The following is a 27,213-nucleotide window of genomic DNA, read 5'->3' on the forward strand; positions in this document are numbered from 1 at the left end:
TAAAGAAGCAAACACAGTATTCTAGAGAGGTTCCTGGATAACCTTTGCAGAACAACAGACCAGTAAGTCAGGCATGTGGACCGTGTCAGCTCATGATAATGAAAAGCAAAATAATGAAACAGTAGAAGGTCATGGTATGACAAGTTCCAACCAGCCCAGTTTTCCCAAAGGGAGATTTGTGCCCTACTAATTTATTAAAATTCTTTGAACATGTCAGTAAAATACTGGATAAAGAAGAATCATCTGAAGTAATTTATTTAGACTTTCAAAGGCCCCTGATAAGTTTCTTCACAAAAGACGACTAAAGTAACTAAACAGCCATGAATTGAGTGGCAAAATATTCTCATTGATCAAAAACTAGTGAAGAAAAGGGAAACTGAGTGGAATTAAATGGTCTTTTTCTATCACGACAAAAGAATAACAGTAATTTAGTCATGTCTTCCCATTAGGACCATTTATGTAATACATAATACATTTATTAATGTCTCAGGGAGATCACAGCAGCTGAAGAGGCAGAATATTGTGCAGATGACTGAAATACTTTTGTATTAAGTCCTGACAAAACTGTGAAGCCCTTTAGAGGGGTTTAACTATGTTAGGGAACAAGATACACAATGGCAATTGAAATTTGGTATTGATGGACATGTAAAGATTACTGGCATCTATTTTAGAGAGATGAAAAAGAAGGATGAAAGCAAAGTATGTAAAATGACCTATGACAGAAAAAGGGTAAGCCAGGGACTTCTCCCTACTCATGTAACCAAAGGAAGTTCACTCAGACTAAGAATCTCAATACTGAATGCTAGTAAAACAAAAGATGTTACAAATCCCAAGTCTGGGGGATTTTAAACACATCTCTGATGTTTACCAGATTAGGGCAAAAACTATCTGGGACACAGGGGCTATTTCTTTTACAACTGCTTATTCTCTTTCTTGCATTTCCCTTTGCTTTGTTCAGTCAATAGATGAGCCTTGGGTCAGAATTAATACAAATGCCAGTGTGCTTCCTATGTTTAGTATGAAGTTCATTTGAGTATTTCTCATTTACTTTTCCAAATTTGTAGATGCAGACTCAGCACAGAGCACTTCATCTGTCTCCCCTGTGCAGATCATGAATATGTATCTGCTGTGTCTATGAACAGCAACAGACTGTAGTAGGTAGGTGATGAACTGGAACAGAAGCCAAATGCTGTCAGCATCGTGGACACCAGATTGGAATCTGGATTTACTCAGCCTACACCTCTACACTGTATAGGCTTGAATAAAAGCAAGAGAGGGTGCCAAAGGAAAACTTGCAGTTCAGACAATCCTCTCCCTCTTGCCCCATTCTCCCCTGCATTACTAAATACAGCACCCTGTATTATTTGTCTGCTGTCTTGCTGACGTTAAAGCTGCCGGAAAAGGCAGTTTGAGTGGAGCAGGGGAGCAGTTCACTTCCTACAAAGTCATTTCTGTACTAGCTACAGCCATAATGTTCTTAATTCCACTGTAATTCTACCCTTTCAACCATCTCCATTTAAGAAATGTACAGAATCCAGGTCCTCCTTCCTATTTTAATGCAGGACGTGCCTCAACAGAAGGGGGTACATAACTTTTTAACCTGTAAGAATGATGGCTTTTCCTCCAAATATCAGCTTGGAATGCAAACGTGTATGTTTGCGGTACTATTTGTATGTGCTATGCTATGATGACGTGAGAACAATGATGTGCAAAACCACTGTGGGCAACACAGATTAAGTACTTGGGGTTACAGCTGGTGAGTCGAAGGGAACTCTTCCAGCAGAACGGTCCAAGCATGCCTGAGCATGACAGAACAGCCCAGAGCCTGAAGGCAATTTATCACTTGGGTCACCCTGCTGAGAAGTTTTTCTCTGCATTTCCTTTCATCCGGTTCTTTCCCTATTTCTTTCCAACATGCATTAGGGAACAGATTCTGACGCCTTTTATCCTTCTCTCTTCAGTAGATGATTATGCATTTTACTGGGCTTCCAAACAACAAACATTTATTTTTCAAATAGATTTTCTGTGAGCATTTGGAGGAAAATTTTCCTCTTTTTTGACTAACATCAGCTGCACAATGTTTTGCGTGAATAAACTACTCAATGCACACATTAAAAAAAAATCCTATTAAATGAAAACTTCAACAAGAAAGAACATAATGTAATTAGTTGTCTAAAACCAGCTATCATCTTCTACAGTCCAGTCTTGCAAGAAAATGTTGTTTATTTCCTCCGCCCAACCTCAGTCACTCCCTGGACAGGGACCTTCTTTGGGTCATAGTCACTGAACTGTTAACAGCTCTCTAGGCACCTCCACAAGTGGATCTGTGGATCTGGGCTTTTGTATTAAAAGCAAGAAGAGATCTGATTAATAACAGATATTTGGCAGTAAGAAGAAAATAAACTGACGCATCCTTTAGAGACACTCTTTAGACTACAAGTTTCCTTTCTTGAGTCTGAACTTTGAATTACAGTCTTCAACTTTCAGGAGAGGATTTTACTCCTTGTGCTGTAATTCACTTCCTCTCAAGTCTGTAACACTCTGTGTAGCCATTCCTCCAGGCTTGCAGTGTGATTCTCCTTTTCCCTTTGGCCGATGAGGAAGTGCCTGTTGGGAGGGCTGGTAAGCGGTGGGCTGGAGCTGTGCATAGTGCCCGATTCATTACTGCCCTAATTCAGCTTCACTTCATTTGATCACGGACATCTGCTGACTTGGTTTATATTTTAAGATGTATTTTTTAAAACTGTGGAGAGTGTTCAGGACAATGGACAATTCTCTGCTATCAGAATTTGTAATGCAGTAATTTTATATGTCATAATGATAATCAACAGGTATAGAGCTATTCATTAAGCTTTCATTCTTTCCAGTTCACAATATGCAAATACTTTGTAGAAACCCAACATTAAATTACGTCTATAAAAGTCTCACTACTGACATCAGCGAGGTCAGGATTTCACCTTGTACCTTTCATAAATGCTCCACTAAGTTGTTAGGCTGCAAGAAGGACATTTGTGTCCAGGTGTCAGAAATATTGTACTAGTGAGGCCATTGTAAGAGATGCATCCTGGATAATTTTGTATGCTTAAAAAAAAAAAATCTCTCCCCCAACTGTTAAAGAAACCTCAAGTCAACAGTAATCATTAGGAAGTAAAAACAGTAAATTTGTCACAGCTCTTAAATCATCCTGCGCTGACTGTGTTAGTTCTCCTTTCAGACACGAGATTTTTCATTCAACAGTTCCATTTCCAAATATAGTCACTTGTCTAAATATCTGTGCAGTGGAAATAAATATCTGTTGAAGAAATAAAATCAATTTATAGTGTGTGCTCTTACCACTGCACCAAAGCTATGACTGGTAAAAATCAAATCTATGCTTACTGGACAACTAAGTTAAGTTTTAAGTTAAGCATAGATTAAGTTTTGTAATTTTTTTCCTGCATACCTTTGGCATTTCAGTGGGTTCATTGCATAGTCTGGAATCACTTTTCAGTTTATTGTGTGGTATTTACCTTCTCCGAGTGTCCTCTGCAGCAAGTCATGTTTTGCTTGAAGTTTTGTGATGAGATTACTACCTTCCAGATACTCTCTGAATTTCTGTAGAGATGCAGATCAATCTATTACTATGTATGCCACACAAATTCCAGGAACTTCTGCATAATGTTTACTTTGGGTGTTCGGTCTGTATCACATGAATGAGTAACCAACCAACCTACCATGAAATAGAATTGCTCTGTTTCCTGCTGGTTAGCTCTTCTTTTTGCAATGCTAGGCTTACTCAGGTATGTCTCAGAGACTGTTGACTTCACAGACTCCGTTGAGCGACTGTGCTGGAAACATTCTGACACATCATAGTCTTCAATGGTGACCATGTCTTGTATTGTCTGCAGGGTAGCCTCTGTTGTTTTCTTAACCTGGTGTTAAAAATCACAATTTATCAAATGGGAAGATAAATACATGCCAGAACAGCTTAGAAGGGAAGCTTATTACTCAAAATAATTCTCTGGCATGCTCCCCCTATCAAACTGGTGTGTGAATGTGAAATATTAGATGTACTGTAACAGATTTCTAAGTAACAGAAGAATGACATGATTAGGTTTCCTATCTAGTTCTCTGCTTTACCATGGTACAAGCCACAAACATGGATGTATAGCACTCTCAAGCATTTTTTTCCTGAAATTAGTATCTTAGAAGGGTTTGGGTTGGAAGGGACCTTAAAGATCACCTAGTTCCAACCACACCCGCCATGAGCAGGGACACCTTCTACCAGACCAGGTTGCTCAAAGCCCCATCCAGCCTGGCCTTGAACACTGCCAGGGAGGGGGCAGCCACAGCTTCTCTGGGCAACCTGTTCCAGTGCCTCATCACCCTCACAGTAAAGAACTTCTCTCATATCTATATCTACCCTCTTTTAGTTTAAAACCATTAGCCCTTGTCTTATCACTACAAGCCCTTGTAAAAAGTCCCTCTCCAGCTTTCTTGCAGGTCCCCTTCAGGTACTGGGAGGCTGCTACAAGTTGTCCCCAGAGCCTTCTCTTCTCCAGACTGAGCAAGCCCAACTCTCTGTCTTTCCTCACAGAACAGTTGCTCCAGCCCTCGAATCATTTCTGTCACTCCTCTGGACCTGCTCCAACAGGTCCATGTCTTTCCTCTGCTGGGGGCTACAGAGCTGGATGCAGGACTCCAGGTGGGGTCTCACCAGAGCAGGGCAGAGGGGCAGAATCACCTCCCTCGACCTGCTGGCCATGCAGCTTTTGATGCAGCCCAGGATATGGTTGGCCTTCTGGGCTGCAAACGCACATTGTCAGGTCATGTTGAGCTTCTGGTCAACCAGCACCCCCAAGTCCTTCTCCTCAGTGCTTCTCTCAATCCACTCTCCGCTCAGCCTGTATTTGTGCTTGGGATTGCCCAACCCGTGTGCAGCACCTTGCACTTGGCCTTGTTGAACTTCATGAAGTTCACATAGGCCCACCTCTCAAGCCTGTCAAGGTCCCTCTGGATGGCATCTCTTCCCTCCAGCATGTCAACTGCCCCACACAGCTTGGTGTCATCAGCATACTTGCTGAGGGTGCACTGAAGCCCACTGTCCATGTTGCTGACAAAGATGTTAAACAGCGCCAGTTCCAACACTGACTCCCTGAGGAATGTCACATCGAAATGTGATGTGATTTGATGATGGTCCCTAATCTGGGGCAACATGCAATAGAGATGATCCACTGCTCTGAAGGGTCAAGTCTACCACGTGTGGTCAACATGTTATGTTGAACACGTACATGGAAGGATCTGGCTGCCAGAACAACATGTTCTTCCAAGATAAAAATCTGTGACACCATTCTGAAGAGTGCTATGGTGTGGAGGACAGTGATGTTTAGAGTGCAGAAGTGGAATACACAGCTGGAGGAGGGGGTTGGAGAAAGAACAGTTTACACCAGCCCCACAGGACTTCCTACAAGCTATGGAGAGCATGGTCGCTCATGGCAGAAACCAGGGCATGGAGGCCATGGAACACGGGATGCAGTGTTTCAGCAATGCAATAAAGTAAGTGGCAGGATTTACAATGATGTGATTTACCTCCCAGTTCTTCTTTGGAAGAGTCTCTAGTAGCATCAACTTAACAGAATCACGCACACTTCTATAGACATGTCCAGTCTTGGCAAATATCCTTTTTGTGCCTGCCAACAGGATTTCTCCCCCTACCCCCTTGCACTTCACTTCGCTGAAAGAAATGATCTTTCTCCTTCCTTTTGTCTTTGTTATCTTGAGACACTTTCTGAAGTGGGATTTTTTAAAGACTGCTGTACATATCTCATGGACATTAATACTTTGTTCTAAGCACTCAGCACATAAAATAGAATGAGAAAAACTGGAATCCTGATAACTTATAAAAACTACACCAAGAAATTAAATCATCCCCATGTTTTAGTTTAGGAACACATTCTCATTGAAACTGAGGGCTTTTAACACTGCCTTAAATTGGATAAAAGCGCAATTTCTCCTCCCTGGGAGGCCTCTTTCTGCTGCCAGAGTAGGGGAAAGAGAACAGCATAGCTTTACTGTATTTTACAGAAAAACGCATTTTATTTCCCTAGGTGAGCTATTCCCATCACAGGCATTCAGTACTCATGTTTATAAATAGCTGTAGCTGAGAGCACAAGAGATTTTGACTCAGCTACCACAAAAGACGGGCCAAATTCCTCTGTACTTCAGAAGTAGCAATTTGGGGACTGGACAGAGGGTTGTCACAGAAGACAATAACCGTGCTCAGTGGCTTTCTGCTGCAAAACTTTAAAAATATGTGCTCTAAAAAGTTTTCATTGAAGCATTTGCAAAACACAGAACTCAGTAACGTGAATGTATGGACAGGTAAAAGATGAATTTCCAAACCTCTATAAAGCAGACAAGGATCTACCTTAGCATATTTGCCAGTGTTTGATTTTTAGAATTAAAACAGTTCATACAGATCAAAGCCATTTCAGGGTCATTTACATGCTTTTGACAAGGCAGAAAACACTGCAGCTTTCTGAAAATGGTGTTCAATGCATAGCTCATGTAGACACAGATCTTACCTCCTCATTTTCAATTTTGAGTGTGGCCAGTCGTGACTGTAGTTGCTGATACCTAAGCATAAGCTCTGCTTGCACAGGTTGCTGGGCAGTGACCTGACAAACCTAATAAGGAATCAAAAAGAGCTGTGAGATTCAAGGAAGAAAAAAACCAGTCAATAGTCTTTGGTCGCTCTCCTTAAAACTAGGCGAATTCCTACCAAAGCCACTAAAACTTAATAAAGCAGACGACAAAATGTGTCCATCTAAATCGAAAGTATTTATGCGTTACATATGTGGACCTATGCACCACATCTTATAACTGGAGAGCACAGTCTTGCTGTGAGCCTGTTTTGTGTCACTTCTCTATCACACAGAAATGCAAACCCTGGAGTTTCTTCAAATAAAGATGTACACGGGTGATTCTGCATTCTGCTTTGCTACTGGCCTTTGGCGTAGCAGAGCAGGGCACAGCTGTGGTACTCAGTACACTTGAAATCTCCAAACGATAAAATAGGGGAGGAAGAAGATGAAAAGGCTGCTCTCAAATAAGCACCCACAAGCTCTGTTAGTGAGGCTGGTAGTGAAGACATAAAGGCACTACTTACACTGGCGCTGGGCTGCGCACAGGTTGGCCAGCAAATCCGCAGCAATGTCATTATGAGTGATACAGAACACAGTAACACATAACAGTTTTTACTTGAGAACTCTGAAGAAGCTTAGAACAGTGCTGCCAGTTTTGCAAAATGTTATTGCTGATCCACTTGTTTTTGGGTAGCAATAACAGCTTTTACCAAACTCTTTGTAAAAGGGGATAAATTCTTTATCTTGGTATACAGACACAGAAACAGTCACTGTGGGGATACGTGTCAATATACAGACCTCATCACCCATATGAGACTGGAACTCAAATTTCATTGGTGGACAAAAAGCAGTGGGGTACATTTCCATGAATCTCTGCTTGTCACTTCGTGGCTCCAAGCTGTCAACTGCATTTTCAATGATGTCTAAGCCCTCATGCCTGGAAGTTTCAAGGTTATACTCTGCAGAAAGGTATGTTCTTAGAGCTCTGTTCAGACTAGCATGGTATCCAAGATCGCAACACTAAAAACACAATAAAGGTAAAAGAAAATAAATTATAAAGGAGGAACATCATTCCAATATCCCAAGCTACAAATTATCACTAAAATTTTTTGTCTTGAAATTCCTCTGTCTTCAAAGTACTTTACAAAATATCTTGTACATTAAAATACAATACTGGGGTCAAGACATTAAGCACTTAGTATCTTCATTCTATTGCACAGATTAAAGGACAGTTTTAGAAAAGACATCAAGTGTAAAAGTATGGCAACATGATTGCATTTATTTATCAGATACAGATGTGCAGTTACTGTATTTACACAGAATATGTCTGGGACTCCACACACAAGCGGGCTTTTTGATACTGTCATATGCAAGCCTCAGATCATCTACTTAAACCCATCCTGATACAACTCCACCATCTAAGTCAATGCTAGCACCACACTGAAAAAGAAGCCATTCCTGCTCACCATAAAAAAACCCCACAACTGCCTCTTGCATTAGTGACCCAGCTAAGACACTTTTTGATGCAATGAGAATGGTTTAACATCCTTCCCCTGATGGTGAAAACGTATTTACTGTAAATACCTTCTTTCCCGTGCTCAGACAGAGCCAGCAATGTACATAATTTTACTAAATGCAGACAGTCATCATTTATGTCTGTTTTTCTAGGGGTGAGAATAATACTGGAATGTAATTGAAACCTAATTGGTAGAACATAAAGTGTTTGTTCTTGAATTTTAAACACCCTCGGTTTGCATTATTCATGATTGGTTAATATTTTAGAGGAACAGCTGAATATATTTTTAAAATGTCACAGTACTAGCTTATCAAGTGATTGTTTCCTTAATTTTCTCCTCACATCACACGGTAAACAATATGCATTAGCTTCTGCTCAGTGAGCTTCCAGGTAATGGCAAATGCATGGCAAACCTCTCTGTCAACCCAATAGTGGCACATCAGTCTGCTAACAGTTGCAAAACAATGTTCTTTATTCAAACAGGAGAGATTTGTCCCAGTCGGAGGCCAGTGCCTGGCTAGGGCAGTCAGGGAGCACGCTGCTTTAGGGCATCCCTCAGCCGCCAACCACCCGTCCCGGGTGCCCACCTGCAGCTTAAAATCATCCTTCGCTGCAGGACTCACAGGTAGAGCGATGCAGTTGGGTAAAGAAGCAATTTGAATTCAGTCCACTGGAGACTATGTTTATATGCATACCTCCCTCACAGCTATTACAAACCCTTAGGACTCATGGGATCATGTTCCCCTCCCTTTCCTCTTACTTACTTGAAAAAGGAGAGGAAAAGAGGGAGAGGGAGACAGACAGACATACAGATGCACACACTGCATGGGAAAGAGTTTTCAACCTGTTTACCATACCTAAACCTGTATGTAGAAGAGAAAGAAACCCCTCACACCTTGTGTTAGGTGCACTAATGACTAGTGATCAAACTGCTCTCTGAAATCTGACAACAGAGGGCTGTTTTATTCACAACAAAACTTCCAGAAGCTTTCAGTCCTGTGAGTACTCCAGGTAGTTACTGCTGATGGGACAGTGGCTCTCCAAAAACCAGTTGCTGAACCATTTAAAGAAAACGGAAAAAAGATGTCATGTTCAATCAAACGCACACAGGCTAACCTCTCTCTTTCGCATTCATAGAATGGAAATCTGTGCTGCACTTGCCAAAACAACCACTCAACTTTTATACTAAAGCACATCCATATTTCAAAGACCCCCAGCCTAAAAAATATTGTTTCTAAAAGGAAAAGTCTCTTGGTGTTTTTCTCTTGTCTGTGTCAAATCAGATTTCATATTTAATTCACTATCTTGGATGAAAAAGACAGACTAAAAGTGCTGATAAGAAAGTGGATCAGGACAGCTGTTTTATTTCATGTGCATTAGTTTCAGAGAGACCTCACGGAAGATTAAACTGAGAGGAAATGAGAAATGGAGGGCAATGCCAGGTTCAGCATGGCCAACTACCCATGTGTTACAAAACTACAGGCATCTCGAGCCTGAATTTTGGCTCTAGAGGATTAATCCAAATATTAACAGAAAGCTTATTGATTTAAAGTTAGAGATGTGTGGGTTTCTGATGCGGATTTTTGTAAGCTGGAATATATGGTTGCAGCCTTTATGCTGTGACAGTACCAAGAACTTTACAGCTATCACCTGCTTACGAGTGGAAGCCATGGTCACCTTTTGCAGGTGATGGTAGCTGAACAGGATAACAAATATAGCCTCTCAGCCAAGCACAAGGATTCTTCAAGTGAAGCAGAATATCCTGTCAGACTAAGGTATTTTCTTGCAATGCCAATGCCAGCAGAACAAACAAGAACTAACCCAAAACCTGAATTAATGCCTTAACACCGGTGGCTCTTTGAATGGAATTTAAAATGCCCAAATTTGGAATTTTACTTCAACAATTTAAGTAAAAATAGAATTTGTATGAGCAACGCTATTTTTCTTAAGCAAAATAAACACTAATAAGACATCACAACTCTTACTTCCTCCAGACTACAGTCCACTTTCTCCAAAATTCGGAGACAAAGATAATTTTAGCTGGGGAATGCGTCTGTCACAATATCAACTCATGGCTACTCAGAAACAGGAGTACTGTTTTAATCTGTGAGTACTAGTGATGGTTTAGAAAGAGAGTTGTCTATAATGGAGATAGCACTTCTGTATTTGTTCATTACCAAGACTAAAAATTTCGGGTACTGCCACTAAACTGCTACCCACACCACATCATGTCTGACTAGGCTTGGGGAAAAAAAAAAAAAAATCACCAACCTTTCTGGTGTTGCAAAAAAGTACATATGTATGTGGATGCATACACACACATGCATGCATGTATACATGATTTTCAGGAAAAAAATCTGTGGAAATTTGTAGAAAGGTTTGTAAAGTTCAAGCAAGCAACCATACTGTTAGCCAAAATAAATACGAATCTTTGAGGTTCACTAATCAGCACACGAAGGCTACAGCCTGCATGGCTAATGAGATCTGCTATCAATCTATGGGCTAGAGAGATGAGATGTCAGTTGGTGCAGCAAGACATGAAGATGAGAAATGAGAGAGTGAAGTCATAGACTATGAATTTTATTGCATTTCCGGATTCATAAAGACTTTTGGTTGGGCAAAGTGGCGGGAGATGAGTGATGCATTTGGGATATGTGTGAAAAATTAATTTTGTAATTTGCATTTTATTCTTATTTGGAATTAAATCTGAAGCAGTCTCAAGAGCATTTACTGTCTTTATTGCACCCCAGAGTATATTTAGGCTTGAACAAAACAAACTGCAGTGCTTAGCACAGAGCTTCAACCAAACAACCAAGCTGCTTTTCATTTCATTTCAGGAATAATAATTAAATTCTAATGCCAATGGAGAGAGAAATTGATAAAAAAAGCCTTAACCTCTGAATAAGTCACTTTCTAATCTTCCTGTTACACAGACATCAACATTCAAATCAAAGAGATCTGGCTGTACATATCATATTTATGAGAACTTATGTAATAAAGATTGTGAGCTCCACAAACTCTAGCCTAGTTTTAAAGCTGGTTCTATGAATGATTAACAAAGAACCTTTACAGAATAAATTAAGTTCATAATAGCTAAATGTTCCCTAAGTTCCTAACCATCCAAAGCATGCAGACTGCAATTAGAGATTCAGAAACTCCACTCTAAGAAAGACCAACACATGAATATTTTATTTATTCCAGCAGCAGAACTACAGACAAATTATTTTGATCACTATTTCCTAGCATTTATCTTCAGATCATATGCGTGCACAGTAAGTCTGAAAAAAGGTCTTTACATTCCTCTTATACCCAGGTAAATGTAATAAACTCAATTACATCGAAATCTTCAAGTAAATGAGTAATAATACGTGCCATATGGACAGATGTAGATACTAACAGTCAGATTAGCAGGGGTGTGTACTCTATTGTTTCCCCGAAACCCACAATCCTAAAAAAAATTTCTACATATTAGACAAAGCTTATTTAATTTAGCTAAAAGGTAATCTTTGCTATTTTTTACAGGCTACAAATAAAGAAAAAAACTAATCCTGTCCTCCCCTTGTACTAGATCCTACTAAATAGTCAGCAGAGAAGAAATATTTCACAGAAGATTCAAATTCCTCTAGTACAGTATGCAAAGGACAGAAGTATGCTGTGCCTATCAAATCCTGTTTATCCCTCTACTTCTTTGCAAATGTTGGTACCAACCCTCAGGTCGCTACATGCATTAAAACATACAGCTAAGACTCCAGCAATATTTTTATCTTGCCTTTATCACAAGAGCTTAAGATGAACAACACTTCATCATTTTAAGTCAGAAGCCCTGAGCTTTGTTAATGAAATGAAGCAGTTGAACAGTTCAGACTCAGTTCAGCTAAGGAACTGTATTTTAGGATTTTTCCATATGAGCCTCACAAATGGAAAATGCAGTGGAATCGCAACGAAAAAACTATACTTATTTTTTTGTAAAAGAAAAAAAAAATCCCCCAGCCTTCCTCAACCTTGTTGCAAAAAATATACTGAACAGTTCACTGCATTCCTTCATATATTTATCCCATTTTTATCAGACATATTTTTCAGTAATGTAGGAAAACATTCAGCTTCATTTACGGGCAACACCAACAGCTTGGGGAGATCTAAATCCCTTCCATGTTAACTGGAATGCAGACACAGAGGAGAAGTAACACCCTTCTGTATAGGCAAAGAGAGAGTTCACGCAAGTGCGGAAAGGCAGGCAGGCTGATAGGGACAAAGTAGAGAGGACAAAGAATGAAATCGCCACCACTGCTCTGAAAACTCCGAACCGTACCATTACATTAATAGATTTACAGAATGAGATAGTCTGGACTGTTGCAACATATGGTCAGTGGGAAGCATGTCTCACATTCCAATGATATAACCCCCAAATCTTGCCAAGACTCTTGCATTTACAAAAAGCGTTTCCTTTGTCAAGTAGTAAACACTCTGTCTAGATACCAGCATATTTCACAGCATATTCTGATTAAATACAAATGTCTGAAAGACACTTCATTTAAACAAGCTCACAATCACATTAAATTGGCTCTGAAGCAAATTCTGGTTGCACATGTTTACAGTCTACTCTTACAAAACAGTGATGCAAAGGGCAGCTAGACTTTCCATCTAAATTCCTTAGGGAAGAGTCATTTCTAAAGCCATTTTGCCAAAAGAATGTTACTGTCTATATCGGTCCACGGCTTGGAAAAAGCCACGCAAAATAGGTATCGTTGTCCTGTGTTACTAAATATTGTAGAATGCATATTTCTGTTAAAAGCTAGCAGCTAGAAAGCTCTAGTCTCAATGGTAGTGTGAATATATTCACAAACACTAACTCCAAAGAGTGTTGGTCTTTGTATATGTATGCACAGAAAGCTTCACTTCTCCTCCCCTCGTAATTCTTTGTGAAGTTCCAGGCCCTCCCCTCAGCTTTCACTGCTACGGTGACCCCTGTGGACATTGATGAAATGGGTAAGAATCAGGGGCATTTTCCAACCTGAGAAAGTTTTAACCAAGTAGAAACACACACTGGAGACATTCACTGGGAAATGTGAGCTCCGAAAGAGAAGGCAGGAGAGAAGACAAAATCACCATCTTTCCAACCTCTGAAGGGGTGGGGGTGCTGGGAACAGAGGGAAAGGGACCTTTCCTTCTTTCCAGCAGCCAGGAAGAACTCAGAAAGTTCACATTTATCAGACATGCCCTAACTAGAAGCTAAAAATCCACCTTCCTCTAAGCAGTATCAGGAAAATCATCCACTAGGTAGGGACAACTTCTCATCTGGGTAGTACCCTAGCAGGTATGCTGCTTGTCCTTAGCCTTCTGCCCTGACCATCTACCCATCAGGATCCTGACAAATGTTTTCATCACCTGGGCAGGCCAGGTGGGTGCAGCAGTATGTGCAGGTGCATGGGTGTAGATTAGACAGGGACAATACACAGCAGAATAAAACAGAAGAAATCAGAAAAGAGGAGACATACAACAGTGAGTAGGAAAGAGGAAGAGAAGAGATGCTGAGATTCAGACAGCAAGAAGTACTGAAAACACCAAAAAGATACATCACCATCTCTTATAAGCAAGAGGCAAGAAAAAAAAGGAGCAAAACCATTTGGAGAGAAAAACGTTGAATGGGAAAAGGAAAAAGTTATAATAAAATCAGCCAATATTTTATAAATTACAGGAAAACAGAAATGTAAAAACATCCCAACTCAGTATTTAGAAAACATAAAACACATACATGCAGCTATCTTAGTCCATTCATCTCAAGAAGACATTTTTCCCCTTCTCTGTCAAGCTTTGCTTCTCCAGACAGTAGAAGTCAGAAATCTCATGTCCAATGCTGCATTAATTTCTACTGCATTACAAACCAGAGCTTAGCTGACTTACCTTTGTGACGAACGCCCCAGCAGAAATGACTGTATGTGAATGGTACAACAGTAAAAAACAAATGACATCGTTACAGTAGAAAGCATATTCAAGTATCTAGCATTTCGTATGGGCCACAGAGGTGTACCCACTGACTTGCTTAACACTGCACTGCTAGTAAATTAATATTATTGAGCTTGGGTTTGCTGCCCCCAAATTTTCTCTGTCATATACGTGGTCAGATTACAAAGAGAGAAGAACATGACAGAGTGTGGGATCCTCCCTCTGTATCATCTAAAATGGTCGATAATACAGGTTCTGGAGACCAAATGTTAGCACAAGACAACACCAGTGTACAACCTCATTCTCCTAGGACATTCTCATAGGAATAACTTAATGAAAATCAGTAACAATTCTGTTGACAGTACAGAGTACAGGATGGCTTGTGGCTGTTCTGCAAATTACATGAAGTAAGAATAAAAAGCAGTGTATATTTGATTCAATGACTAACTGAATGAAACTAAATGATTTTGAAGACACGGAGGAAATGCCTTCTTCTGAGTTAAAATACCATTATTAGATGCCCACTTAAGAAGCTTATCTTGTAAAAAATATTTGTACCCCAGAAATCCTTTTATAGTACTAAACAGAAACATTTATCTTTTTTGTGTTATTCCTGTCATATTTTCTCTTGCCACGTGGGAAGAAAACATAATGTTCTAACTTTCAAGGAATGGGTTCAGCATCTTATTGCACTTTATTTTGTGAAATATAAAGCTAAATGGAAAATCTGCTGATTACACCATACAATATTCTGAATGATAAATGTATTGCAGGCAACCCATATGACTAATGTATTCCCTCTGAAAATGAAAAAAAAGAAAAGTATTATTCCTGAACAGAATAAACATAAAAACAAATGTGCCAATACTTACGTCAATTAAATCCGAAAGGTCATGAATGTAATACTTGAAAACAGAAGCATTGGTTGCTTCAAGGGTGAGCAGGTATTCATTACGGGCCTTAATAGATTTCAGCTTATTTTCAGAATATTTGGCTTGACGCTAGGAAAAAGATTGTATATTAATGTATTTGAATCACTTCATTTCCGATATGTAGCAAAAAATGGTAACAATTCAAGTCCACATTCCTATTAAGAAGAATGAATCTTAGTTGTCAGCCTGTTATGCATGTAACAAATGTAATACAAAGTGATAACTTAATATTTTGTTTCAAACATGACAAACCACACAGTAAGAATTATACTGGGAACAAAGTATTCCCCTCTCTGAACTGCAATTAAGTCAAGTTATCTACAACCCACTGCTAGTTCTTTATGTGTACCTTGTTTAATTTTATTTCCCAGCTGGACTTCTCTAATATCATGCTAAAAAACGTCAGAAATGCACTGAATTTAGTTCAAATGAAGGTAAAAAAAAGGACTATTTACTTTTTCCTTCATTTTTTCAATCTTTTTCACAGAGCTCCGTCTCTGGTGCCTTTCTTCTAGTCGAATATGAAAAACAGGGTCTCCTGACCTCCCAATCTGTTTTTCTTCTTGCTTCTCTGCCTCCTTCAGTTTGCTTTCTGCACTGATGCTCTCTGCATGATACATGTGGTATGTTTTCATGACCTGCAGAAGACAGAGACAAAGGAGAGTTAGGACAACATGAAAATACAAAGGTATCTACAGAAGAATCGCAGGGTCTTTGAGTAAAACATTCTAAGCATGGAGCTTGGATAAGTTCATTTTTCCAACAGAGACTGAGGATTTCTCATTGCCTTTTTATTTTATTTTTATGTATCTAAAATTATAATTGATCAGAGTGCTTTACCAAGCACTGTGACCAAAGAGAAAGGTGATGGAGAGCTAGTTGTAATGTAAGCATGTGAGACCGTCTCTCATCCTGCCTCACTTCTGCTCAGTGAAGCCTTGCATCTCTGAAACGTTTCAATAGGCAATGGGGCAGCAAGCTATCAAATATTTCAGTCAAAAGTTGTGTAGAAAATTTTGGGGGGATTTTTCTTTCCATCGCTCTGATAGGAAAGAGCAAAATCCTTTTTCTTAAACTTCAGGATTCCTGCCTTTAAATGAAAACACAAAATAGTGAGACATAAAATTAAATCTGTGTCAGTGCTGTATCTATCTGACTTCTTCAGTGCTAAGTTAACAGCTCGGCTGTGGACATCGAACGTTTAAAAGCAGAAAGACTCCTTCAGCACTGAGGAATGGGGAAGGCAGCAGAGGCAACGGGAAGCTCCTGCCTGGGAGCACAGCCCCAGCCAGCCGGCTGTCCATGGCCTGGGAAGAAGTGGCTCCCAGCTGCGCAGCCAGCAGGTTGAGCGTGACCTAAAACCAAATGAGAGCTGGAGAAGGAGCTGCCTGGTAAATAAGTTATGAAGATGCTTTCCCCATAGCCCCCCAGTTAATACCATTATCTCCCCCCTACATACACGCTGGCTCTGCAGCCAAGAGAGCTTGGGCTGCCAGCCTGCAGATACGTGCTTGCACAGACCACAAAGAGGGAGAGGGACTGGTTCAGCCCAGTCTTCCCTTTCTTCTTCAGTCAAGAAAAGCCTCAGCTTGAACGCTGCGCAGTGGGCAGCAAGCAACCCCAAACCACCCATCTCTCCTGGGGAGGGCTGCCTCTGCCCATCCCCAGCACAGAAAGCCTCTTTCCACCTTCCCCAGCCTTTTTTTTTTTATTGTTTGTTTGGTTTTTGTTGTTGTTTTCTTAAGTTTCAAGCAAGGAACAAAGCATGAAGGCATCCTCGGGCAGCCAGCGGCCTCCTCTTTTCTTCACAGGGTGCCAGCGTGCTCTCTCTAGCAGATGTGATCTTTGGGCCGAGGCCATGCAGACCATTCGCATCTCCTCCGAAGGACACAGCCAGGGAGGAATCAAACGGGCCATTCCTCCCTCAGCAGAGCTTTGTGTGACCCACAGAGAAGACAGACTAGTTCGGGGAGCTGCCTTGAAATATTCCTTAGGGAGAGGAGTAGTTGTTGTAACTAAGTAGTTAGGCCAGCCTAAGGAGCATCCATAGCACCCAGCAAGACTGGGCACACTAAGGCTAGATAATGCAAATTCTCTGCAGCGTGGCTTAGTGTGGATCACCACAAACCAGATGTATGACATGTCAGGGGATGGCTGAACAGATGCATATTTAACACCTTGTGCAACAGAAAGAAAGGAGCTTTTAGAGCGCTGCAATTTTGCATAACCATGTATATTATGCATATGTTATACACCATAACTGTGTAAGCCACAATTTAATACTGATGCCATGCTGTTGATACAACTGAAATAGGATTGATATTAAAAACGAAACAGGCAACACTTCACTAACATCCTGCAGTAAGATAAAACAGTTGGAGACACACATCAGAAAGAGTGGCCTTGTTTTTATTTTTAAAAACATACATTTACAGCCCTCTGCTGAAAAAACCCAAACTGCCTGGAGCAGGGCTTAGTGTTTTGCTGCTGCTGTTATTTTAGAGCACAGTCGTGCTCCAAGGCCTGACCAGCGTGCAGAGCTCCCTGCCCGAGCGCTGCCTACACCCACCGGGAGCAGCCGCTGGCCCAGCAGCTCACCATCTACATGGACGAGGCAAAAACCCGAAGACAAAACAAGTCGAGCTGGGAAGAGAAAGCAAGCCTGCAGAGCTGACATCTGCATGGTTCTCAGCTTAACCAGACAGCATGTTCAGCTCCCTATGTCCTGCACTGTTACCAAAGGCATTTCTAAAGTAATCTGTACCCGGGGAGTCTGACTCGTATAGCCACATGGAAAGAATTACTGAAAAGAGAAGAAACGCACTTCTTAAAGAAATCATTTATAAAACAAACCTGAGAAGCACAGAAAGTGATATGGCTCTGTTAAAAATGATGGGAAAAAGGAAACTAAAAACAAAGCTGTGCCCTTCTCTTTTGGCCTTTTTATTCAATTTTTGGAGTGCTTCTTTACAGAAGTCTCTGGGTATTTGCTTTTATTTTTTATCTTTTGTTCTGTGTCAGCTCCATAGGCTTTTTAATTGGTGGGACAAGGCTAACTCATGTGTCTTACCACCTAGGAAAGTTATTTTCTTTTGTAGTCTCTCAGTTTTTCTGCCTGCAAAGAGCAAACAATAATAATATCTCAGAGTTTCTTAAATGCACATCTCAAAGCATCTGACTTAAGTGGTGAAGCATGAATTTGTTCTGCTTGACAAAAGCAGTAAGCACTGAAGTTTTTGAAGCATTTTTCTGTGTGCTATGTAGCCCAGTCCTTCTGCAGCGGCTGTGATATTTCAGCTTGCCTCCTTGCTGAGGGAAGAAGCACAAGTGCACCACCACCAGCTCTCACCAAGCGGCTCAGATGCCTCCACGCTGACTCCGCTAACCTCACATCACTGAAGAGTACTTCATCTCACTGCCTGCTTACAGCACGAGCTACCAAGTCGAGTGTCTCACTATACACCGACTGAAAGTCAAGTTTTGCGTGAGGATGACTTGGAGCTCACAGTCTCTATGGAGAACCAAGAAGTCTGCTTGAAATTCACATTCTAGCAACAAACTCTGCACAGTTCTCGGTACAAATAATTCCTAGGATAACTAAAAAAGAAGCTCTCCCTTTGGCAGTATACTTGGGGCTGGACAACAGTCTGAGTCTGTCCTACCCAAGCCACGTTGGTTTAGAAATCAATACAGACTATGTAGAGGAGTGATCAGCCTATGCATTTGGCTTCTGTCCCGTTTGTTATGGTGACAGCATTGCTTATCTCATGCACTAGTGACATCATTATTTTGCAAGCCTCTGGGGAAAGCTGACAGCTCCAGACTTTTCCATGATTTGTCAATGTTTTTTAAGAGCTGATATCGCAGCAGCTAAACTTAACTTGAGAAAGCATTAGACATACACATATGGAAAATAAATGGGAACAAGCTACAGAGTTGGCTTCCACGTATTTCAGTGCATGCTTCCTCAAAAAATTAATTTAGAATTTGCATGCCAAGTTGCCTATATGACTGTCTCCCTTAACATTATACAATCTTTTGTCCCTTAAGTTTTTAAAAGACAGCTAGATACTGTAGACAGCACCAGGCTTGCGTAATTCTTGTACATAGACTTACTGTATGAAGAGTCCTGAGATCTACGGATCTCCAGTCTGTGAATATGTAACAGATTCACAGATCTGTTATTCAAATGACAACCTGATCAAATAAGCGATACTGCTTCTCAAATGTCCACCAAACTGTTGAATGATAGACTATCCTGTGAGAGTATCCATCACTGAACTGACTTTAATTAATCCCTGAAGTGCTTATTGATCAGCCATCAAGTATGCACGGAAAAGAGAAAGCAAGGTCATAATTTTGCAGATGCTGGACTGTCATCGTGACATATGCTGCACTAATTGGCTGTAGTGAACAAGCCTTGTTAAATGCATACTAGTCCCTTTCTAGAATTAAATGGTGAGTTTACCTCCTACTAATTTAGCAGCTTTATTCTACAGACCCAGTGATGTAAAATACAGATTTTTGTCAGATAACTAAGTCAGACCACAAGCAGACGAAAAAGATTATGCTATGCAAACTATGTATTCTCCCACTTGTAGGTGACAGACTGTTCACTTAGTGATATAAACGTCTCATTTTGTGTGCCAAATCTTCAGCTTCATTCATAAGAGCTCAGCAAGTAGGCTTAGGGTAGAACGTAGCACTTATCACAGAGAAGGGCACATTATAGTAAACTCTTAGATAATTATTTTATTTAAACCCACAGTTGTTATCTGGGCAAATCCATCAACAAGACAGTAATTAGTGATGCACCTCTGTGGGCTACAAGGGATGAACATTCCCGTAGCAAGACACTGGCTTTCCTTTTCTACATGCATACTTCTTTTCCACAAAGCTTCTTAACCCAATGTACTGAGACTGAATGCTACAAAGTTAAAATATATTGGAATTACCATGTGCTTTAGTTTTATAATAAAACTGCATAATTAATGGGTTTTTCATAGTGTTTCTCAGGAAATCAGCATTTATTGGAACAGCAGTTCATCCCTGTCGCAATTACCGCATTTGAATTGTTTCAGAATTGTCTCTGTTAAGCCGTGAGTTCTTAACAAAAGGTGGAGTTGCAAAGGGATTCATTAAATTAGGTTAGCTAATACTTTCCCCGAGAAATAAGCAACATCTTAGGCCAATTTTACTACATCAGTGGCCTCTAGCATTTTAGTAGGCTCAGTATTCGCTGTTTTCAGCAACCAGTTCACTTCCAAACCGACCTCTGATGTGGTTCCAGGAACTGTCACTGATCTATTACTACCAATACAGAATTACTAATTTCACCTTCTCAGATCTCTGGTGTGCTACAGTAAATTGGACTTCACTTTTCTACAGAGAAGCCAGATTCTGTGTTATTACAGCAAAGGAAAAGAAAATCTGGCAGCAACTACCTTGAGAAATGAAACAGCCAAGATTTTTTAAGAGTAAGATAAAGCAATGGAAAATGCAAGCGGCTCAGCAGCCCTGTCTCATTTAATATTAAATTATTTGCTTTGGACTGTCCCTACATTTTCACTTTTCTGAAAGCCTTACATTTGTATTGCTTGTGAAAAGTCTGATGCCAGTAGGAGTAATTTGGAAAGCCAAGTGGGAGACATGAAGATGTATTTTTATGATGTGCATCACTTTTCTCCACCATTCGCCCTCAATGCTTATTACCAGAACAGCTCCGTATTTTTAGCAAACTTGTCACCGCATTGATCCCCCTCGACCCCTTTAGAGGTCATTTATGAATTTGCCCTCACCCCTAACCTCCCTCCATTGCAAGAAAAGACTCCGCCTACCTTCTGTTTCCTACCATTCCCAATCACTCAGATATTACTGTCATATTCCAGTATTTGTTCTGATAACACAAGACATTTTAGCTCTCCAGAGAAATGGAAGATGAGCTTGACTGGGGAGGTCTCTCTGTTGCAAAGATGATCTATTGTAAAATCAATAATCTGTTGCCTCTTTAAATCAACACGTAAGGTTTCTAAATCTCCCCGTGCACAAAAAACACCAACGCAAACCTCCTGCAAATTTCAGTCTGACCAAGACTTTTTCCTTTAATTGCCAAGAAATAACCTCTGCTCTGTGACCCCACACAACTAACTGGGCTCCTCTTTCCCCATCCCCACTCACTCAAAAGCTACGCCTTGCTCTAGTTTCAACAGCTTATATCCTTATGTAAAACATGGGATTAATTACTAGTTTGCATTAGCTGAAAGTGTAGCAGGGAAAGGAGTAAGAGAGGAATGCGGCTGCTGGGATGCTGCAGACCTGAAAATACTGACTCGCTGGCACAGCCAGGGAGAAGCCATGCATAATTAAAAGCACTCACCACTCATAATTTACCGAACTTGCAAAGATACAGACTGAAGCTTAGCTGTTCAATTGCTTTTAGCATGATGTTTTGAGTCATAATTTAAGAACTAGTGTATAAAATACTGGGAATTCAAAATACAGAGTCTTAAAATGCATTTTCACTAGTTCTGTAACATGTAGAAAACATACAAATATGTAATGTAACGTGTAAGAAAACCTTCTTTACATAAAAGAGATGGGAAAAGAAACAGTAAGGTTTCCCTTACAAAATTCTGATTATTCCAGCAAAATGGGCCTGCTTTGCTCACAGGTTCTTAGAACATCCTCCTAAGGCTTAGTACACCTGCTTCTCTTCATATTTTTTCAACAATCATGTACATGATGTGTGATTTTAATGAGTATGGCACACGCCAAAGTCAACACAAGCTAAGCTACTCCCAGGGAATAAATGAAGACCTATGGTACAAATCTCCTATTTTCATGATAATTCCTAGCAATGAAAACAGGAAAAGGAATTAATTACATAAACTGTAAACAAGGCGAAAGGTCTCTTATTACTGTGCATTTTTAAAGAACAGTAGGTATTTAATACTCTACATTGTATGATTTTTTTTTGACATTTCATTGACGTTCTGAGCTTTTCCACATTAAATAAGCAGCCAAAATGCTTTCTAGTCTCTCTCTCTCTCTCTCTAAAGGCAGAGGTTTAGACTTTCACAAGTTAAAAAACATCTTTAAGGAGAAAGTTTTTTGAATTGAAAATCTTCATTACGCACTCATAGTGGAAGGTGGCATGTCTCTTCAATTCCTGAATGATTTCTTATTTTCTTCTCTTAGAACAGTTCCTTCTCTGCAAAATCTGTGGTACTGCTTATTGACTTGTTTGATCTAAAAAGTGCCAAAACCAATGGACACAGCTGCCTAACGACAGCAGGTTTCAGATCTCGCCCTATGAACAGGTTATAAGGATTTTCTGAGGCAGAAGTGCAAGAGTTGATTTTCAGGGATGGGTCTCAAAGTAACCTTTTTTCTGGTACCTCCTACGACACAGAAGACTAGGACACCTGATACAGCATTGCCACCTGAAGTCAGTTGTTATTCTGATACTTAGTAGGCTGTGTTAAAACTCATCCATTAAAAATATTTGCATTAAATCAGTAGCAATTCCTTTAAACATCTCATTTATTCTGGATCATTCTAGATAAAATGGGTTTGAGATACCTAGTGCTCGAGAAGTCTGAAAGCAGGTGCAGTGAAGCCTCAGTTCTGGCTGGCATGCTAGAGATGGGTGGGTAGAGCCTCTCATCATTTGGGTTTGAAACTAGCATTTAATCCAGCCCCTGACCTCACAGCATTAGCGAAACCCAGGCAAGTAATGTCTTATACTTTGTCAGTGGAGTGAACAACATGTTTGCTTGAAAGAGTTGCTGTGGAGCTGCAGAACTGCTGTGTGTGCCTGAATATGTCTGCCTAAGGGACCCCCGCCTCATCTAAGAAGTTCAAGGAGTAACAAATAAAATACGCAATTTCTTTACATTGAATATACACCTGTGCCTCAGCACAAACACTTCTTAGTATTTTAGCATTTAGCGACTTTAATTCTCTTCAGCACACTTTAATGCACAACTGTTTGTTTTTTATTTCTGGAGGGTGAACTTAATTTACAAACCTTTCTTGTAAGATAAGGAATGATGATAAGAAGTAAACAGAGTATTAAACCCTTCTTCATACACACTCTCAGTTCATTAAAAGCTCCAATACCTTCCCCTCACTGAAAGGCTTTAGAGGTATTTAAACTCCAATAAGGCTTCACATTTTAACAGTTCTACTTCATGAACATACCATTCCTTTAAAAAAAACCAGAACTGAGAAATAGGGAGAGACTTCAATACTGGTATATTATTCACTGACTTGAAATTAATTTGCTTTCTTTTGGACACAAAAATTTATTTCACCATAGTAAGACTGATTTTTTTTTTTTCTTTCCATAAATCATGGGGCAAAGAGGAAGATGACTTCTCCTTTCTTTAAGTGCCTGAGATAAAAATTGTAGATACTTGTTTTGGCAAGGCCACTATGATCTTATTCTGTAAACAGTAAATGTCACACAATTAAAAACCCGTGCACAAGGTTTCCATTCTTCTAGGTATTGTTCTACCTATATCTACACAAGCACGTATAATACACAGATATGCTGATGATCACTCTAAAGGTGCAAGCAGTGGAACGGACACTGCTCTACACTACCTTGTCACTTCACTAGGCGTGGGTTGTATCTGGCTGAATGTGGGCATCTACAGCTGACCAATTGCTCTGCAGTCAATGAAAAGCTGGACAACAGGGTTAACAGTGTAGATCATTTCATCTGAAGCAGATGCTTGCCTCTGATCAAAGGGGTCTGATCGCCTCATATGAGATTTCCAGTGGCTACAACTGGAACCCAGATGGCAAGCTAAGATACTTGTACCCACACTGCAGATGCCTGAAAATTAGGTGAAGTAAATTCCATCCCAAAAAACCATCCTGCTGCAATAACCTAATTGAAACTGTGCACACACTCTGTATTCTACTAACTTCCAAAAACTTCCTGTTTTCCAAAAATCTTAAAAGTCTGAGAACAGAATTAGCACTCACTGGGAGCCATAACACAGAAGTTAATATCTGAATAAATCTGTAGCCATCAGTGCGAAGATATAGAACTAGTATGAAGAAAAAGAGTGAAAATACCAAAATCCAGTCCTGCAGATTTTCACTGGTGATTCAGCAACGTATTTCAGCACATGCTTCACTGTTTTCCTACCCTGGGAGCACGGCCACTAATCCTGTGCCTCACCAGGCACTAGAGTTATGCAACTGTTTATTTGAAACAAAGACTGTGTCTTCAGGGCTTACTCACAACCGAAGCCCTACTTGTGCAATAGCTCCTAGAGTCGCTGATCCCCTGCAGCTGTGTGAATTCTCTGCGGCTATCACGACTCTGCAGAAGCTGATCCCAGCATACTTCACTGACTACAGGCCTGAGTCGACAAGCTTTTGCAGTATCACACTCTACAAAATCAGTGGTGATTTCAGAAAAAAAAGCACTCTGATGAAAAGCCCTCATAAAAAAAAAAAAAAAAGAAAAAAGAAAAAAAAAGAAAAAGGTTTAGGTAGGTTTTAGGAATCTGTGTCCATAACTACAATCCAAAAGAACCCAGGACAGTGAGACGAGTCTAATTTCTTTAGATCTTTTTGCGCCCTCAGTTGTTCCTGAGTTCCACTGTTCTTCAACCCATCCACTGATGGGTACACAATTTTCCTTAGGTCAAAAGAAAAACAATCAAGATGCACATAAGGTAATGTTTGACTGATGTCTCTCTGAGGAGAGCTGGTCTCTGCTATCTTCCTAAACTTCCTTAAAATCACAAATTGTTTCTTGATATAGATATTGTGGGATTTTTTTCCTGGTCCCCCAAATCTTGAGGATAGGGAAGGGAGCAGTCGAGAGACTGTTATTGCAGGGTACTGGAGAATAGATGTTACAGTTCTTTCAGACAGAAGGGAGAATTTAGATGTAGAACTTCCTCAGTCATCAGGAATCAACAGACTTCTGTAAGAGGTGGATGTCACCAGTTCCTCTTCATTGTATAGCTATGTTGAAAACAAAGAGTTTTGTTCCTTCTCAGAACACATGCCCTCAAAAATATTTTAGGAAATGTTTTTTAGGTAGACAAGACCTCATCCCCTAGTAACAAGTTCTGTAGATGAGTTTCAAAGAGGAAAGTAAGTTCAGACCCACCTTCTCTCAGATTCTCCAATGGGTTAGCAGCAGCTTGCCAGAATGCTTACAGTGTTTTTTTCTTGACCTCTCTGAACTGTAGAGAAAGCCTACACAATCTTCTATTTCTCTGTTTTTCTTTTCATTATTTACTTATCCCAGCAGGGTGAGGGGAGGGCACATAAGTAACATTTACTGATTTTTACTCTGTATAGTCCATGAGTCAAACAAAGCAGATTGCAGCATGGACAAAAACAAGGCAGAAAAGGAAGAAGCTTTGCTCTGGTAAGCTCTGAGTGGAAATAGCTCATTAATATTCAACAAAACTTATAATAAACTGGCTTAGCATAGTCTAGGGGGAAAAAGGGTTGAAAGTAATGAGTAATCCTGAACATATTAGCATATGTATTGTAAACAAGTGAGTAGTCTTTCCAAAAGAGATAGTTTAGACTTTTGTAAAAAGACAAAAATAAGCATGTCCACTGGGGGGTAACTTGCTAGACAAAAGGACATTTAAAACTTATAGAAGAAGTCTGATATGGAATTTATATAAGACAAGCTAAGTAAATAACTGTACTTACCGTGTAAAGCTCATTAAGAACTTTCATTAAGTCTTCATGAAGCTGAAATGCAATCTCTTTGCTCTGTAATTAAAAAGAAATCATTAGAAAAAGGCATCCAAAAACTGCAACATACATTTGTATCTTGATATGCATACTCATTGCTCATCCCAGATAGTGAATGCAGTATTGCTCACAAAGACACCGTTCCGACAGAATTACAGCGCACTAAAGATAACGATTCAGGGATGCAGAGGTAGACAGACAACATCCGGACAGAAGACTTCTAAAATGGAAACCAGAAGTAATTTGAGAGATTTTCTCATGAAGCATCAGGAAATTAGGTGCCAACAGAAAGGCTGAAGTTCAGGATTAACGTTATAAGCCTTTTTAATGGAACAAACTCTGTACTGTTTCACAACTGCTATGATATATACAAAAACTAAACCATGTGGAATGTGATATTCTAGAGGAACATCCCGCTCAATTTTACATCTAGAATAGTCTTTGTTTCTCAGCACATGCAACTATCTAAATATTTATGCAAGAAATAATTGTGGCTCCTCTTTGAAACAGATACCCAACTGCATAATATTCCACAGAGTGGGCTGCTGAAACAGCTTTGTTTAGCTTTTCTGGACTGTGTCTTTACTTTCATTCTGACCCAGAAAAAATAAATGCTTAGCAGTAGTTATTAAAGAAAGTGAGTATATCAAAATACGAGTATTTAATTGGAGTCTCATTCAAAAATATTCCTTTGTTAGTTGTCTGTAGCAGTTCAATCAGATGAAAATTGTGGCAACTGTGCAAGAGTTGAAGGCATTTGTACCACGGGCTTTGGAAAACAGCTATAGAACAGAGCTACGAGGCTTGGCAAACAGCCTGGCTACATTTCCCCTGCGATGCTCAGCATTGTAACATCCATGCTGGAAACACCAGCTTTTTTTTCTGTGAATAAATTGATAATTAGCCCGGCTTCTAAAAACTCCAACTTTGTGATGGATAATGGCCTTAGCTATGAGAAGTACTTTGTGTTTGTATAGAAGCCAAAGGAAAATCCTCAGGGACAACTCATCTCCAGAGCTGCTAACACAAACTTGGCCATCACTAAAACACCTGCAAGAATAACGGCTTCTGAATGAGAATTTCCAGTGTAACGCCCACGTATGAGGAGGAACCACTCCACACATCCCACCCACTGCGTCTTCCAGGAAGATGAAACAGACACATACAGTAGCCAGAACAGAAAATTCTGAATTTTTTCTCCTATTTCTACTGTCATACTCCTAACTCTAGGCAGTATTTTAAAGAACTTGCCATATCACTTATCAGTATTCACTCCAATCCTTATATGCAAAATGATTTTTAACCAACAAGAAGCTAGAAATACAAATTAAAAAACATTTCAGTGAAATTCTTGTATTCCCAAGGGCATTAGCTGTGGTAGCTAAGGCACAGTGAGGTTGATGCTCTGAAGCCAAGTTACACAGAACTAGTATGAAACTTTCCTTATTGCTTATAC

General features: G+C 40.0%; 1 protein-coding gene across 2 annotated transcripts in view; it reads right to left on the minus strand.

The window, feature by feature from the left end:
• The window catches only part of SRGAP1 (SLIT-ROBO Rho GTPase activating protein 1), a 151,626-nt gene that overhangs the window by 35,968 nt on the left and 88,445 nt on the right, over positions 1 to 27,213 (minus strand). For both annotated transcript variants that reach the window (XM_075428406.1, XM_075428407.1), the window contains exons 4-10: positions 25,713 to 25,775; positions 15,470 to 15,652; positions 14,955 to 15,083; positions 7,422 to 7,643; positions 6,564 to 6,665; positions 3,714 to 3,911; positions 3,510 to 3,594 (exon numbers count right to left, since the gene is read on the minus strand). In XM_075428406.1, coding sequence (XP_075284521.1) covers positions 3,510 to 3,594; positions 3,714 to 3,911; positions 6,564 to 6,665; positions 7,422 to 7,643; positions 14,955 to 15,083; positions 15,470 to 15,652; positions 25,713 to 25,775 — 982 coding nt within the window. The remainder of the gene's footprint in view (positions 1 to 3,509; positions 3,595 to 3,713; positions 3,912 to 6,563; positions 6,666 to 7,421; positions 7,644 to 14,954; positions 15,084 to 15,469; positions 15,653 to 25,712; positions 25,776 to 27,213) is intronic.

Source organism: Opisthocomus hoazin, chromosome 8 (assembly GCF_030867145.1).
Source record: "Opisthocomus hoazin isolate bOpiHoa1 chromosome 8, bOpiHoa1.hap1, whole genome shotgun sequence".
In the NCBI taxonomy this organism is placed as follows: Eukaryota; Metazoa; Chordata; class Aves; order Opisthocomiformes; family Opisthocomidae; genus Opisthocomus; species Opisthocomus hoazin.